Source organism: Urocitellus parryii, chromosome 6 (genome assembly GCF_045843805.1).
Source record: "Urocitellus parryii isolate mUroPar1 chromosome 6, mUroPar1.hap1, whole genome shotgun sequence".
Taxonomy (NCBI): Eukaryota; Metazoa; Chordata; class Mammalia; order Rodentia; family Sciuridae; genus Urocitellus; species Urocitellus parryii.
The window spans coordinates 43,361,529-43,378,324 of NC_135536.1; the positions used below are offsets into that span (position 1 = coordinate 43,361,529).

The 16,796-nt window shown below is 38.0% G+C and overlaps 1 protein-coding gene across 1 annotated transcript; it reads left to right on the plus strand.

Moving 5' to 3' along the window:
• The first annotated feature begins 256 nt into the window (after positions 1 to 256).
• Positions 257 to 15,334, plus strand: Coch (cochlin). The gene is made up of 11 exons (XM_026413954.2): positions 257 to 313; positions 403 to 450; positions 2,381 to 2,537; positions 3,368 to 3,501; positions 3,976 to 4,038; positions 5,041 to 5,085; positions 5,175 to 5,322; positions 9,643 to 9,746; positions 10,443 to 10,669; positions 10,845 to 11,361; positions 15,145 to 15,334. Exons 1-11 carry the CDS (start codon positions 280 to 282, stop codon positions 15,318 to 15,320), a joined length of 1,653 nt encoding a protein of 550 aa, XP_026269739.1. The 5' UTR covers positions 257 to 279; the 3' UTR covers positions 15,321 to 15,334.
• The last annotated feature ends 1,462 nt before the right edge of the window (positions 15,335 to 16,796 follow it).

The following is a 16,796-nucleotide window of genomic DNA, read 5'->3' on the forward strand; positions in this document are numbered from 1 at the left end:
AACACCCCGCAGCCCCAATCTTGGGTGGCACATCGATTCTGGGTTTGGCTGGTTTGCAGCCGGAGTGCCGCCTTCAGATCTAGAGGGGCTGGCCCGGGAGCAGCGGCTCGTGGGTCTCCTCCCATCCTCCGCGGTCCCCGGGTTTACTAGGGGAAAGACATCTCTGAGGAGGGGGCGGGCGGGCGGGCGTCGTGAGCTGGGCACTGGCCCCTTCCCCCACCCTAGCCTCCTTCACAGTCTTGCTCTCTCCCAGGTCCGAACAGTCCCTCCACCACCACCATGTCTGCAGCCTGGATCTTAGTTCTCTGTCTCGGTGGGTACGCGTCCCTCGCCGCCCCGCTTCCCCTCGCGCCCAGTGGGGTGGAGGCTGGAGCCAGTCCTCGCGCTTTCCTCTCTTCGTAGGTATCTGTCTGATGCTGCTGCCGGAACCCGCGGGCAGCGAGGGACCAGGTGAGTGGTGGGTTCCCGGGTCAAGGAAGGAGGTCGGAGGGGCCGAGGGTCAACCGAGAATCATCAGATCGACCCCCCTGCACCTTGGCTCCAGGGGAAGAGGCAGAGGACGCCAAGGTTCGAGCCGCTAGTGGGCTCGCCACCCTTCATCCCGACCTTGGATTTGCTCTGGCTTACCTGTCCTCCCGCGCGAGGGGCTCTCTGGGGGACGATGAGGACGTTCCTCCCCAGGCTCAGAGAAGAAAGCCTCTGTCCATGCCCACCCATCCCACCGAGCTCCAGACCAGAGCGCCAGCAGGAAAGGTCCAAGCAGGGGTACCTGTTGATCCCCGCTGAGGGGCACACTAGTTCCGGCGGTTCCGCTGCGTTTGGGGTCCAGAGAAACCTTCAAGTTTTCGTAGCCGAGAGACGGGGAGGCTCCTGTCGTTATCCTACCTTGATTTACCTCCTACCTCGGTTTCAGGTGTAATCCCTAGGAAAAGCAGAGTTGTGGTCCCATTCGCCTATGAGAAAGACTAAAAAAAAGTCTGTTTCACGTGTAGAGGTCCGGGTATTGGAGTGTGTGGTTCGGTGTATTTTCTAAAATCTGTTGTTTCCCATGAAAGTAGAAATGAGGTTAAGTATTGCACCCGGCTGCATTTCTCACTCCTTCCCCCAGTAAAGTCGCATTAGCAGGTGAAGGCAGTCTCTGCGCCCAATTCCAGTATTGTCCCTACCCAGCCGAAAATACTATTGGGGCTGTTTGATAATAGGTTTGAGGCTCCCGTTTCCGGTAAGGATTTTAACTTCGCGGTTTTCTAGAGGTCTGAGCTCTGAGCTCAGCGTATACCTGCCATTCTCCTTCTCTTCCAGTCCACACGTTCAGCTCAACACAGAGGAAACAGAGAGGGTCCTTGTTAGAGGCAAGCTCCTCAATTGGGCAATGTGACCAGACAGTATTCCTCTCTTGGAAAAAGGAGAGTTTGTTTGTTTGAAAAATCTGTTTCAAAAAGTTTTAGAGGCCTTTTTCCTGTGTTTGGAAAATGCATTTAGTAATGTTAATCTCAATTTAGTATCTACAGTAAATGGACCAATTAACGTTTCTTATTGTTATCTTGTTACGTATTACTGAGGGTTACATATTACCTAGTGTCTTTTATAGTAAAAACTTTGATTCTTTATTAGTCAGGTTTACAGTGCAAAACTTGAGCATATTAACAGTGCTTTCTAAAAATGCATTCACTGCCTGAAATATTTCTTTGGACAGATCTGGAGCAGAAATAATCAGGTTCAATTAAGATAAAAATGCTCCATTCTGATGGGACTAACTTCCTTGTGTCCTGTCTTTTGGAAGTTGTAGAATGTTCCTTGGGCAAATTAACCCCATGGTTTAGTTTTCTCATCTGTAAAATAAATGATTGAAGTAAACAACATTCTGTCAATCTAAGCATCATATTACTGGTTTATTTAAGGGAACTTGTGATTTTAAGGCTCTTTATTTATAGGGCAACTAGGATAAATGTTGCTGTGAAGGGAAAGGTAGCTTAGAGAGATTTTTACATATACCTATGAAAATGTTCCAGAAAGGCTCAGTTTGGATTCACTACCAACACATCATGTCAACCATGAACATAACTTCCTCAGAGTTGGATTTCTGTTTCTGGAATGAATAAATGTTCAATGAATAATGCTATTTTCTAGTTCCAATGTATTTCCGAACTGATTAAGAACTGAGAGAATTATGACATTAGACTTCTCTAGTGGCTGGGGAATAAATTAAACTAGAAAACCAACTTTTCGCTTATTAAAATCTGGGAATGGTGTGAAATGGTACATGTGTCAATGGTGTAGAAATTAGGGAAGTAAAATTTAACTCTCATGCCCTGGTTCCCCACCATTGCTCCCAAAGAAGTCCCAAGGATGCTTATTACATTCCCTCCTATTTCTTCAGTTCCTATTGCTATCACATGCTTTACCAGAGGCTTGGACATCAGGAAAGAGAAAGCAGATGTCCTCTGCCCAGGTGGCTGCCCTCCTGAGGAATTCTCTGTGTTTGGGAACATAGTTTATGCTTCTGTATCAAGCATATGCGGGGCTGCTATCCACAGGTAAGCCCATACACCAGGGGAGAGGGGGATACAAGCATAAATTATTTTCTTTCCCACTTTAAGCATCTGGACCTCTTTCCTCCCTCACTTTATTTGGTGCCAGTTTTGGCCATAGAATATAGATATATTTAAAGTTTTAAAGTTTCCTGAAACACCAAATATACAAGGAAAGCTTTCTAACAAAAGGCAAATTGCGTTAGCTCTTTGTTTGTTTGTTAATATTTTTTAGCTGTAGATGGACACACAATATCTTTTGTTTATCAATTCATTTTTTTATGTGGTGCTGGGGATCAAACCCAATGCTTCACACTTGTGTGGCAAATGCTTTACCACTGAGCTACAGCCCCATCCCTGCATTACTTTTTGATGGCTAGATTTTGTGGTTCTAAAACATTTCTAATCATGTCATGTATTATGGAGCTTTCACTGTGCCAGCCATCATTTTAACTTTGCCACTATTCTACAAGGCAGGTACAGTTCTACTCAATTTTACAGTTTAGAAAACTGAACTCAGTTTGTCAAGAATCTTGCTCAAGGTCACTATTGTTTAACAAGAAACAATATCCTGCAGTAGAATGGTCGATATGACACTTTAAAAAAAAATTCAGTGCAAGATCATGTAGTTAGAGTAACTTAGGAAAATTGTTTTATTAACTCAATCTCTGAGTGGTAGGGAATAGGATCCTACAAGCGTATTCTCATCAACACTGAGGAAGTTCAACAGCACAAAACCATTTCCTCAGGCAGATTTTGTTCCTGTGTAAGCAAGTTTTTAGAAGACTGGCAGCACTCGACTTTCCTGCGTCTCAACTGTTCCTCTCATGTTGCAGGGGAGTAATCAGCATCTCAGGAGGACCTGTACGCATTTATAGCCTACCTGGCCGAGAAAACTATTCCTCTGTAGATGCCAATGGCATCCAGTCTCAGATGCTTTCCAGGTGGTCTGCTTCTTTCACAGTGACTAGTAGGTACAATTATATTGTTCTCCCTTATAAATATTGCCCCCAATGCCCCTCCCCCCTCAAAAAGTTTCCTGTTTCTTAGTCCAACTTCTTTAATTCTGATAGAAAAACCTGTGGTCAAAAAGAGTTCAACTATGGGACAGAGTCAGGAGACCAGAAGGGTCATATATCACTCCAGCCTCCAAACTTGGGTGAATGGGGGAAGAATGATCTTGTTCTCAGACAATGGCAATACAAATTTGAATTGACTGCATTCAGAATGCAAAGAAACTCAATGTGACACTACACTGCAAATCCCTTCAAACTGTGATCCTTTCAAATGTAATAGAAAAGAATCCATTTTGGTTCTCTGATACTAGCATGCAGTTTATGTCCTTAATCACCTGTTGTATTTATTATTCAGAATTCTAAATAAGATTTATAATGCTTTAATATTAAAAAGGAAGAAAAAAATAGACTTCTCTTTATCTTAACAGAAGGCAAAAGTGGTGCTCAGGAAGCCACAGGACAGGCAGTGTCCACAGCACGTCCATCAACAGGTATGAAATGTGGAACCTGTCTCCTAGTTGCCTGACAGAGAATTTGGCAGTTACAAATAAACATGTTATTGGTAGATGCTTTCCTTTTAAAATGTGATGTTAAAGATTGATATTATAGATAAAGTAAAATCTGTTTACTGACATATTGCAGACAGAAACATTAAATTTTGTATTTCAGATCCCTTCTTATATTTTCAATTATCATCTCTACTACCAATCATTCTCTTGAAGTCCTACCTTTTCTCTGATCTGACAGACCATGCCTAGGAAATTGTCAAAGTACCATGAACTTATTTCTAGTTTCATTTACTTTATTCCTTAATTACTGCACTGTCATATGAATAAAAGGAATTAGTGTGTGTACTGAAAAAAAAAAGCCAGGATCCCCTTTTATAAACTATAGTTATTTTATTTATTTTTTATTTTTTTTAAATATATTTTTAGTTGTTGATAGACCTTTATTTTATTTATTCATATGTGGTGTTGAGAATCGAACCCAGTGCCTCACACATGCCAGGCAAGTGCGCTACCGCTGAGCCCCAGCCCCAGCCCACTAAACTATAGTCATTTTAAAGTAAAAAAATAAAATAAAATAAGGGTCCTGGGGTTGTAGCTCAGTGGTAGAGCTCTTGCCTCGCATGGGTGATGCCCTGGGGTCGATCCTCAGCACCACATACAAAAATAAATAAAAACGAAGATATTTTTAAAAATCATTTAAAAATTAAGAAAATTAGGTCCTTATTTACCAATCTGACTCCACTGTAAGTTTGAGATATCAAATTCTTGAATCAGAGATATATCAAATATGTAGGCCTATAACAGTCCTGTCTTATTTCTTTGTTGGGCATTGCTTCCTGGCCCAGGAAATCATGAGGCAAATAACTTTAAAAAAAAAAAAAAGTCTTTACAAGAATGATATTCTTTGTTGTGAGCTTTTACCCCATGTGAGCTTCTTGCTCTGAAAGTTTCTTTTGCTTATTCTAAGTGTTCCCTTTACTTTAGGCAAACGACTAAAGAAAACACCAGAGAAGAAAACTGGCAATAAAGGTAAAAATGAGACATCCATTTGAGTAAATAGCATTTCCCCTGCCTCTTCTTGTGACTGCTAACAAAAGGACTTGTTTGACTATCCACAGACTGTAAAGCAGACATTGCCTTTCTGATTGACGGAAGCTTTAATATTGGGCAGCGCCGATTTAATTTACAGAAGAATTTTGTTGGGAAAGTGGCTCTGATGTTGGGAATTGGAACAGAGGGACCACACGTGGGTCTTGTTCAAGCCAGGTACCAACTTGTTTAAAACGGGAGGTGACTGATATCTTGAATGATGATGAATTATCATTCTGATACAATCATGAGCTCCATGTAAACATACTGAGTTGTGGACAAGCTGAATTTTTAAACTATACACTTAGGATTTAAGACTGACTGGGCAGGTGTTTGCCTAACATGTGCAAGGCTGTGGATTCCATCCCCAGCAATGCAAAAAAGAAAACAAACAAAGCAACAAAAGTAACATAAATAAATAAATAAATAAAAAGAAAGAAAAACATCTGGGCAGACTATTAGGTCTGAGTGCCTCCTTTTTGGAACAAAAGGATTGGAAAATGATATGCTATCTATATATAAAGACCAGAAGGTGAGCTTAAAGGTCTTGTTGCTCACATAAATCACCAGTCACATCTATCTACTCTGCTTAATTCCAAGTTTCTCTTTTCAAAAGGAAGAAACAATAATATGTCCATTTCTCTTTCCTATTCTGCCATTATTCTGCTTAGCTCTTTCTATATTCCCTTGGTTTGGAGATCTTTTAATATTAAAATAATAGCTATGATGTCTTTTAGAATTACAGTATACTCATTATAGCAAGCTTGAAATTTCTCAGATCATAGGTCCCAGAGATAGTCATTATAAAAACTTCTGTTTCCTTTAAGAAAGTATTTGATATATAAATTTTTAAAAAGGTTGGTCATTTAAAATGTCTTGTATCCTGTCATCCCTCAATATTTTGAGCATTTTCTCATCACAAGCATTCATCAAAAAAAATGTTTCATAATATTCCTTTGTACAGTTAACTAACCATGCTATTGTTTTTTCACCATTGAACACTACACTGTGATGAGCATCCTTTCTTCATCTTTGTGTCCATCTCTGATGATTTCATTAGGCTAGAATTCTAAGTGTTAGTTCTGACATTTTGAAGGCTTCTGAAATAGAATTGCTTTCTAGAAAGTTGAACCAACTTAAACTATTATTAGCGTATAAAGGTGTCACCAGTACTATTGCAAACAGTAACTCATATTTTGTTAGGTTATTTTTCATAATTGGCTTCACTTTTAGTTTATTTAGATAAACTAAATTAATTATGTAGTTGTGTGTGCATGCATGTGTGTTTGGTGTGAGATGACTGTTGATTTTTTTTTTTTTTTTTTTTTTGTATCAGGGATTGAACTCAGGGGCACTTAACCACTGAGCTGCCACATCCCCAGCCCCTTTTGAAGGTATTTTATTTAGAGACAGGGTCTCACTGAGTTGCTTAGAGCCTCACTAAGTTGCTGAGGTTGGCTTTAAAGTCTCCATCCTCCTGCTTAAGCCTCCCAAGCCACTGGGATTACAGATGTGAGCTGCCACACCCAGCCATGTCTGTTGATTTTCATACAGTTTAATCATTTGTCCTTCATCTCAAAAAAGAAAAAAAAAAGAGCTCCTAATTCCTTTATTTGTGGTATATTTTTTCTTTTTCTTTTTATGGTGCTGGGGATTGAACACAGGGTCTTTTACATCCTAGGCAAGTACTTGACCACTGAGCCACACTTCCAGTACTGTGATATCATTTTTATGTACAAGTTTGGGCAAGTCTATTTCTTTCAAAAAAAAATATATATATCTAGTTGTAGTTGACACAATAACTTTATTTAATTTATTTATTTATGTGTGGTATTGAGGATCAAACCCAGGGCCTCACACATGCTAGGCAAGTGCTCTACCGCTGAGCCTCAACCGCAGCCCCTGGGCAAGTCTATTTCTTTGATCCAAATGCTAAATCTTTTTTTTTTTGTTTTGTTTTGTTTTGTTTTCCCTTTCCTTTTCTTTTGTTTGAGACAGAGTCTCACTAAGTTACTGGCCACAAACTTATGATTTTCCTGCCTCAGCCTCCCCATTAGCTGGGATCATAGGCATCCAAGCTCTTATGCTAATTCTAACATCATTTTTACATTGTTTTTATTATAATGGTTTTATTGTACAGTTTAATATCCCATCAGGCAATTCCCATGCAGTTCATTTCCTATACTTTTTGGGTTAATTTGACCCAATTAGTTTTTAAGGGGAAAGCTACACTACTGTGTAGACACAAAGACTAGCTTCTAATAAACTTCCCGGTTTCTAGTTTTTGTACTTCAGAAAGAAATTTTAGAAAAACTGTGTCAATAGTCTACATTTAAGTTGAAGAACAAAATGTATCATTAAGGATACAAAATATGACTGACCTCATAATTCATAATTTGGATAGTTGAACAGTAACTACAAAAGTGAAAATGTTATCAAGCCATGAAATCTGATTTTGTGACCCAACATTTTATCAGGTGTGCAGAAATCAAACTACCAGATATACAGAAATATAATTAGTGCTATTCTTGACCCTCAAAAAGTTTTTTTTTTTTTTGTACTGGGGATTAAACTCAGGGGCACTGGACCACTGAGCCACACCTCCAGCCCTATTTTGTATTTTATTTAGAGACAGGATCTCATTGAGTTGCTTAGTGCCTTGCTGTTGCTGAGGCTGGCTTTGAATTCAAGATTGCTGGGATCACAGGTGTGCGCCAATGTGCCCAGCCCTTAAAAAGTTTTGACTTAAGCTACTGATAATGCTGAGATCTTAAACTTTTGCACTTATGAAATATTGCTGATCTAAAACCGAAATATAATAAATTGTACTTTGTATTTACTCAACATGGTCTCTAATATACACAGAGTAGGGGGATGTAACTCAATGTTAGAGCACTTGCCTAGCATGTGCAAGGACCTGGGTTCAGTCCCCAGTAAAACACACACACACACACACACACATACAGAGAGAAATGAAATTTTAAAAAATATTTTTAATTTTAGATAGACACAATGCCTTTATTTATTTTTATATGGTGCTGAGGATTGAACCCAGTGCTTCATATATGCCAGGCAAGTGCTCTACCAGCCCCCAATTTTTTAATATTAATTTTAATATTATTTTTTTTCTTGATTCAGGGTCTCACTATATTACCCACTCTGTCCTGGACTCAAAAGATTCAGGAGATTCATACAGCTTTCTGAGTAGCTGGGTGTACAGTTGCATGCTACCATGCCCAGCTATTTTATATTAAAATCTCTCACAATACATATACTTTTAAGATCAGCAAATATCATTATCATTTATCATAAGCAAAAGTTAATATCATAATATAATTCATTTCCTTGTAACTTTTTCCATTAAAAAAAAATGTTGGCCTTAGTATCATTGAACTTGTCCCTCTCTATGGAGGAGACCTGGGTATGAGACCCAAGATCATTCAGTGCTTCCAGGCTTCCTCACTGGAGCAGACCCAGTCTCATCTGCAGCTGTTTCCCAGATACCTGGTGCCCCAAAATACAGACTTCCATTAAACCCAGTGCCCTGAGCCAAGCCCAATTTCAGGTGCTTCATATTGTCTTGGAATAAACTCTGGAGCCAGCCAGACAACCCCTAAATTTAAAATGCAGCTATGTTTTGTTGGGCAAATTACCTGAGTGCTCTGAGCTTAAGTTTTTCCACTTATAGAGTCAGGGTAATAATCTACTTTTATATTAAGATGAAATGAGTTTGTACATGTGATATGTATCAGTTTATTACTCAGAATAAACCCCCAATGTAGCAATCATATTTGCCATATTTTAAAAATTGTACTTATGGGGCTGGGGTTGTGGCTCAAGCGGTAGCGCGCTCGCCTGGCATGCGTGAGGCCAGGGTTCGATTCTCAGCACCACATACAAAGATGTTGTGTCCGCCGAAAACTAAAAAATAAATATTAAAAAATTCTCTCTCTCTCTCTCTAAAAAAAATTGTACTTATATTTTTAAAATATCCTCAAAAATTCAAGAAAGGATGCAGTGTCTTCGTTGACTATATACTGTGGGATTAAAACAGAAACATAGGGGGCACATGCCTATAATCTCAGCTACTCAGGAAGGCTGAGGCAGGAGGTCAAAAGTTTGAGGCCAGCCTGGGCAATTTAGCAAGACCCTGTCTCATTAAAAAGGAGTGGGGACCGGGGTTGTCGCTCAGTGATATAGCACTTGCCTAGGATGTTTGAGGCACTGGGTTTGATCCCCAGGACCACATAAAAATAAACAAATAAAATAAAGGTATTGTGTCCATCTACAACTAAAAAAATTTTTTTTAAATCTTAAAAAAAAAAAAAAAAAGGAATAGGGATGTAGCTCACAGGTAGAGTGCTGCTGGGTGTAATCCCTAGTACCACAAATGATATTGTCTGATTTACAAACTTTTTTTAAGGCATCTAATGTGGCTTATTACCTTCTCAACATTCCCAATACTTATTGGATAATATCTTTTTTTTTAAATCATAGTGAACATCCCAAGATAGAGTTTTATTTGAAAAACTTCACATCAGCCAAAGATGTTTTGTTTGCCATAAAGGAAGTAGGTTTCAGAGGAGGTAATTCCAATACAGGTAAGTAGACTTGGACACCCAGGATGTAATATAGAAGAGTTATTAGTGATCAGACATGTGAAACAGTGTTAGGCCATTTTATATGAACTGTTGTAAAACTCTTCCTCCTGGTACTGGAATCTTAGCTAGATCTGCATCTGACCACCTGAGATAAATATTCAATTTATAATGGGAAATAAACCAAGGTGTTAATTGATAGTTCTTATTTTAAAAAACCTAAAACATTGATTTATAATCTTTATATGAGATAGGCTGGATATCACTATACTGGTAAAAAGAAGCAAAGATTAACAGACTTATCTAATGAATGCAGATGTGGCAGAAAGAATTAGACAATTGACCCTCTGAAGAGAGAATTTATTGTTCCTGATTCTTAGAGGTACTCATCTGTCACTCACCAATGGGCAAGAAAGCACATGACAGGAGTAGGAGTCAGTTTTGTGTTTCTGACTAGTGATTGACATGAGGTAAGGAAATGTGAGGCTTCTGGGAGGTAGAGGGGGTAGTAATGTGGGTAGTGAAGACAAAAAATAGGCCTGAAGGATAATTAAACTTTTCCAGTTGAGGTAGCTATTATAGAATCAAGTTCCATATATGTTAAGTTCTTAAACTTAATAGTAACAAGTTGCCACAGGGAAATAGAAATGTCATTTGAGCAGTGGTAAATGCTGCCTGTTTGCATCTTTTTAAACCCAGGCAAAGCCTTGAAGCATACTGCTCAGAAATTTTTCACAGCTGACAATGGAGTGAGAAAAGGGATCCCCAAAGTGGTGGTGGTGTTTATTGATGGTTGGCCTTCTGATGACATTGAGGAAGCAGGCATTGTGGCCAGAGAGTTTGGAGTCAATGTATTTATAGTTTCTGTGGCCAAACCTATCCCTGAAGAATTGGGGATGGTTCAGGATGTTGCATTTGTTGACAAGGTAAGGGGGTTAGGGGCATCTTCTGTTCTGATTGTATTGATTCAGTTTTGCACCTTAAGCATGGTGCTGACTGGCCCTATCCGATTAACCCTTGATCATCCAAGATTGAATATTTTCAAAACTTTTAGACAAGGTTTGATCTCACTGGATATCTTTCATGTGTCTCCTCCATTAGGCTGTCTGTCGGAATAATGGCTTCTTCTCTTACCATATGCCCAACTGGTTTGGCACCACAAAATATGTAAAGCCTCTGGTACAGAAGCTCTGTACTCATGAGCAAATGATGTGCAGCAAGACCTGTTATAACTCAGTGAACATTGCCTTCCTAATTGATGGCTCCAGTAGTGTTGGAGATAGTAATTTCCGCCTGATGCTTGAATTTGTTTCCAACATAGCCAAGACTTTTGAAATCTCAGACATTGGTGCCAAGATAGCTGCTGTACAGTTCACTTACGATCAGCGCACAGAATTCAGTTTCACTGATTATAACACCAAGGAGAATATCCTTGCTGTTATCAGGAACATCCGCTATATGAGTGGTGGAACGGCCACTGGTGATGCCATTTCCTTTACTGTGAGAAATGTGTTTGGTCCTGTGAGGGACAGTCCCAACAAGAACTTCCTGGTAATTGTCACAGATGGGCAGTCCTATGATGATGTCCGAGGTCCTGCTGCTGCTGCACATGATGCAGGTAAGATCCTTGTCCTTTATATGGAAAAGGAACTGAGGAGGGGTTCTGTGAATTTAGGAAGTAAATGAAAGTATTTATTTTATTGAACAAACACCTGCAGTGTAGCAGTCATTGTTCTAAGAACTTGATCCAATATTAGTTGATTTGTCAGAGCAGCCCTACTAATCTCATTCTACAGAGAAGGAAACAATCTGATACAGCTGTTAAGTATGGCAATGCAAGGATTCAAACCTAAGCATGCGGGCTTAAGTGCACACTCCTACTGGATTATTAGAATTGTCTTGAGAACCATTATGTGTTAAGGTCTTAAGTTACAGGTGCTCATGTTTGGCTCAAATTTGGAATATATCCCCAAATAATCACTGTTTACCATGCCGACTGTGTGACTATTAAAACTTTTGTCTTTAAAATTTTCAGTCCAGCATGACTTTTCCAAGATAAGGTCACCAATAAACAGTTTAACCCAATCCCATCTAAACTAAATTTTCTTCTTGAGCTAATGAACACACACTCTTGTGTTTTAAAATGGTAGGGACTTTCCTCACTCCAACTTTATTATTACTTTTGGAAAAGATCTGTTTCTTAAGACTTTAATACATTGCTGAGATCAAAGAGGATTTAAAAAAAAAAAAAAGCTAGGATTCCCTTTGTGGAGATGTAAGTAAATGACTTGGGAGGGGAGAATCAACAGCCTTGCATTCTTCTACACTTTTCTGTACCTCCTTTTCCCTTCAATTCCTAATGACTAAACCCTCTTTTTTTATGTTGGGAACTCTCTTAATGTTTATTGTATACTTGTATATCTATAAAAATACTGAAGCAGTACAGAGAACTGATACATGCAATTTAAACTATACATCTCCTTTGTAGAAGTAGTTTATACACATTAGTAACTAACCTATGTTCAAGTGAAGACTTACCTTCCTGTTGTCATTTCTCAAACTTCGTGTACTGAACTAATTTAGGATTGTATTCAGGCTAAAATGAACTAAATTTCTGTGTAACTTTCCTATGATGAGGTTAGGCCACACTGAAATTTCATGAAAATTATTCCTCACAAAAAAAAAAAAAAAACAAAACAACAACAGGAATCAGATTGGGCTTTTAGGGTTACAACTTTATTTTTTCTTAAACTAAGTATAAATATATAATTGGCCTCAGCTAAAAAATCTGAAATGTAGAAGTGGGAAAAACAGCTTTGACTTTTTTTTTTTTTTTTTTTGGCTAGGTGGTAGTAGAAGGGATTGGCTGCTGGTGATAATTGGGAATTGCTTAAAATATCTTTTATATCCTCTAAACCTATTTTAAAATTTTTATTGTAGTTGTAGATAGAATGCCTTTATTTTTATGTGGTGCCAAGGATCAAACCCAGTGCCTCATGCATGCTAGGCAGGAGCTTTGACACTAAGCTACAGCCCCAGCCCTAATCCTACTTTATATGGTCTTTGCAACTGTAATCATTGTACACATTAGAATGAAATCTTCCAAGGAAATCTCCATACTGCTTTCCATATTGGCTGCACCACTTTGCAGTTCCACCAGCAATGTATGAGTGTGCATTTTCCCCCAGATCCTTGCCAATTTTATTGTTGTTTGTATTCTTAATAGCTGCCATTCTGACTGGAGATGAAATCTTAGTTTTGATTTGCATTTCTCTAATTTCTAGAGATTTTGAACATTTTTTTCATATATTTGTCGATTGTGTATCATCTTCTGAGACATGTCTGTTCAGTTCATTGGCCCATTTATTGATTGGGTTATTTATTTTTTTGGTGTTAAGATTTTTGAGTTCTTTATATATCTCAGAGATTAGTGCTCTATCTGATGTGCGTGTGGTAAAAACTTGCTCCTATTCTGTAGGCTCTCTATTCACCTGTTTCTTTAATTGAGAAGCCTTTTAGTTTGAATCCACCCCATTTATTTTTTAAATTTTATTTCTTGTGATATAGGAGTCTTATTAAGGAAGTTTGGGCCTACTTTTTCTTCTGTTAGGCACAGGGTCTCTGGTTTAATTCCTAGGTCCTTGATCCACTTTTTGAGTTTTATGCATGGTGATAAGGGCTTAATTTCATTTTGCTGCATATGGATTTTACACCCAAAGGACTTAAAAACAGCATACTACAGTGACACAGCCACATCAATGTTTACAACAGCACAATTCACAATAGCTAAATTGTGGACTCAAACTAGATGCCCTTCAGTAAATGAATGGATAAAGAAAAAGTCATATATATATACACAATAGAATACTACTTACTCAGCATCAAGAGAATAAAATCATGGCATTTGCAGGTAAATGGATGGAGTTGAGAGAATATTATGCTAAGTAAGCCAACCCCAAAAAACCAAATGCCAAATGTTTTCTGATATGAGAATGCTGATCGATAATGGGGATGGGGCAGGCTAGTGTGGGAGGAATGGAGGAACCTTAGATGGGGAAAGGGGAGGAAGGGGACATAAGGGTAAGAAAAAAGGTGGAATGAGATGGACATCATTACCCTAAGTATGAAGACACAAATGGGTGACTCTACTCTGTATACAACCATAGACATGAAAAATTGTGCTCTATATGTGTACTATGAATTGAAATGCATTCTGCTGTCATGTATAGCAATTTAGAATAACATTTTTTTAAAAGGGAATTAGGGCTGGAGTTGTGGCTCAGCCGCAGAGCGCTTGCTTTGCACATGTGAGGCACCGGGTTCAATCTTCAGCACCACATAAAAATAAGTATTGTGTTCATCTACAACTAAAATTTTTTTTTTTAAAAAAAGAAATTAAATCTTGAATAGTAGATTAACTAGAAACTCTAAGGGCAATGTTAGGATTCATGTGAATTTGGGTGGAGGTGAATTCAGCTAATATAATTATCACCCTAACCAAAATGTAGTTGTACTAAAAACCCCATAATAAATCAAGGGAATGTAGATGGAATGCTTCAATGAAACCAAAATTACTTCAGTTTCATAGAAACCCCTTTGTGGTGTGTATCACCACGATTTTTTTTTTTTTTTCTTGGTGTGTGTGTTGGAGATGGGCAATAGGGATTGAACCTAGGGCTTCTACCACTGAGCCACATCCCCACTCCCATCCCCCTATTTTTGCTTTCATATTACAGACTGGCAATTTCTGATGATTGGACAGCTTGCCAATATAACTACAAATACAGGAAACAAATTGTTGGTATCTACAGAAGACTAGTTAATGTTCCCCAATGTAAACTTTGAAAACATTCACCACTTACTTATCTTGTGCCATTGTCTCATGCTTTAAGGTGCCAGCCAGGACTCCAATGTACTAATTTTAAGTGATGATAGCAGGCCTTTCTCACATCAATCTCAGGAGAAATTTTCACTTTTTTCTGTACTGAGATGCTGGGAGATCAAACTCAGGAGCTTCTACATGCTAGGCCAGCACTGTACCATGAGCTACATCTCTAGCCTATAGGATATCTTTTAAAGAGATAATATGTATTAAGAAAGTTTTCTTCTATTCCTTCTTGTGTTGTGAATGGACTTGAAGTTTGTCAAATATTTTTTTCTGTACCAGTGCTCATATCATTAATAAGTCAATGTGCTAAATTACACTGATGACGAAGACTTCTGGTTTTGACCATACTGTTTTACCAATCTCATCAAAGACTGTTAAAACTTACCTAATGACTGGATACAGGAAACTTTATTCTCTGCAACTATACACCAATATATGGAATATATACACAAACATATAGATAACTGTACATATAAATTAGACTGGCTTTTAATTAAATTATTTCCATTGCAGGTATCACCATCTTCTCTGTTGGTGTGGCTTGGGCACCCCTGGATGACCTGAAAGATATGGCCTCTAAACCAAAGGAGTCACATGCTTTCTTCACAAGAGAGTTCACAGGATTAGAACCAATTGTTTCTGATATCATTAGAGGCATTTGTAGAGATTTCTTAGAATCCCAGCAATAATGGTGATATTTTGACAACTGAAAGAAAAAGTACAAGAGGATCTAATGTATAACTGTATTCCCAATAATGAAATATCACAGCATACTAGCATAGTATGTATACTATTATAGCATACTTGTATTAAATGTCAACAGCTGTTCTAAACAAATAAGCATCCTTTTAAAGCTATTACCTTCTGATTACAATTATTCAAAACACTTGGCTGACTCTTCATAACTATGGCCCTTAGAAACTCAGGAAGAGGAGATATGGATTAAAATCTCTAAAAAGTTTTAATGTTTATTAAATGTTTAGATATGTAAATGCCAAGTATCAAAAGAATGTGATACTTAGACCAAAAGCAACATTTCTTTTCTAATCATTTTCTATGAATTATATAAAGAAAATGAAAGAGAAACCAATAGAAACCAGCTTTTTAACATAGTTCAACTATTTGGATCCAGGTGGATATTTTCTTAAAACCAATCAACAATATAGATAGCTGTTCCTTCATACTAAAAAGTTACAATTATGGATTATACTGCAAGGAATTGTGTATCAAGCTTCTTTGTGTGTTTTCATAGTCACTTATGACTGAAAATATCACAATGAACAAGATAGCAGGATTGCTTGGTATTTTTCTATTTATATACTTAATTTTGTATGTATGGAGATACATTGACTTGTACTCTAAAAGACAGCAAAGCACTGAGAAAATAGTTGGCAAAAAAAATTTCAAACAACAAAACTGCAGGAAAAGTACTGTAGTTTGGATACTTAATAAAATTGCTAGTGACTTATTCTAAGCTGCTTTTTATTATTCCAAGCTTTTTTCCCTAAGATATGGTAAATAGTCTATATTTACTAATTTACATGGAAAGACCAATCTGAATTGTTTTTTAAATACATAGTATCCACAGTATCTGGGCCTGTGGGAGGCTGCATAAATTGAAGGCCTGGGCAACTTAGAGAAACCCTATCTAAAAACTGGGGGAAAAAAACAAAAAACTGGGGAATGTAGCTCAGTGGTAAGAGTACCTTTGAGTTCAATTCCTAGCACCACAAAAACAAAACAGAACACAAACAATGTGCAATGATACCAAGTATATATATTCTTTCATAATTATTTACTGAATGCCTACTGTTTTAGGCATTGCCAGATTAAGTAAGCACTATCACATGCTTCTGAGTAGTAGCTTCAACACAAATGTTTTGTAACTAGTGCTAGTTTGTTACGTTGATGCAAGAGGAGAATATCAAAATTAATGTATAGTAGCTCATCAGGGCTTTCCCTCATAGACAGAGGTGCTCAATCACCCCATCTTGGCTGTCTTCTCCAAAAATAGGTTCTGTTCCTCCTTGTGAACCCTATATCCACCCCCCTTCAAACAGATCCAGATTCCAACTGAAACTGTACAATCAAAGAGTTGACCTGAAAAAGGCTTTAATTGGCTGGAAAAATATATTCCAGTAAATCGAAATGGCAGAACTTGAATT

Bases quoted from the DNA above. Each gene is read 5' to 3' on its own strand.
- Coch (XM_026413954.2), top strand. From the start codon at position 280: ATGTCTGCAGCCTGGATCTTAGTTCTCTGTCTCG. The intron at 314-402 runs GTGGGTACGCGT...CTCTCTTCGTAG, and splicing joins GATCTTAGTTCTCTGTCTCG to GTATCTGTCTGATGCTGCTG. The intron at 11,362-15,144 runs GTAAGATCCTTG...TTTCCATTGCAG, and splicing joins TGCTGCTGCACATGATGCAG to GTATCACCATCTTCTCTGTT.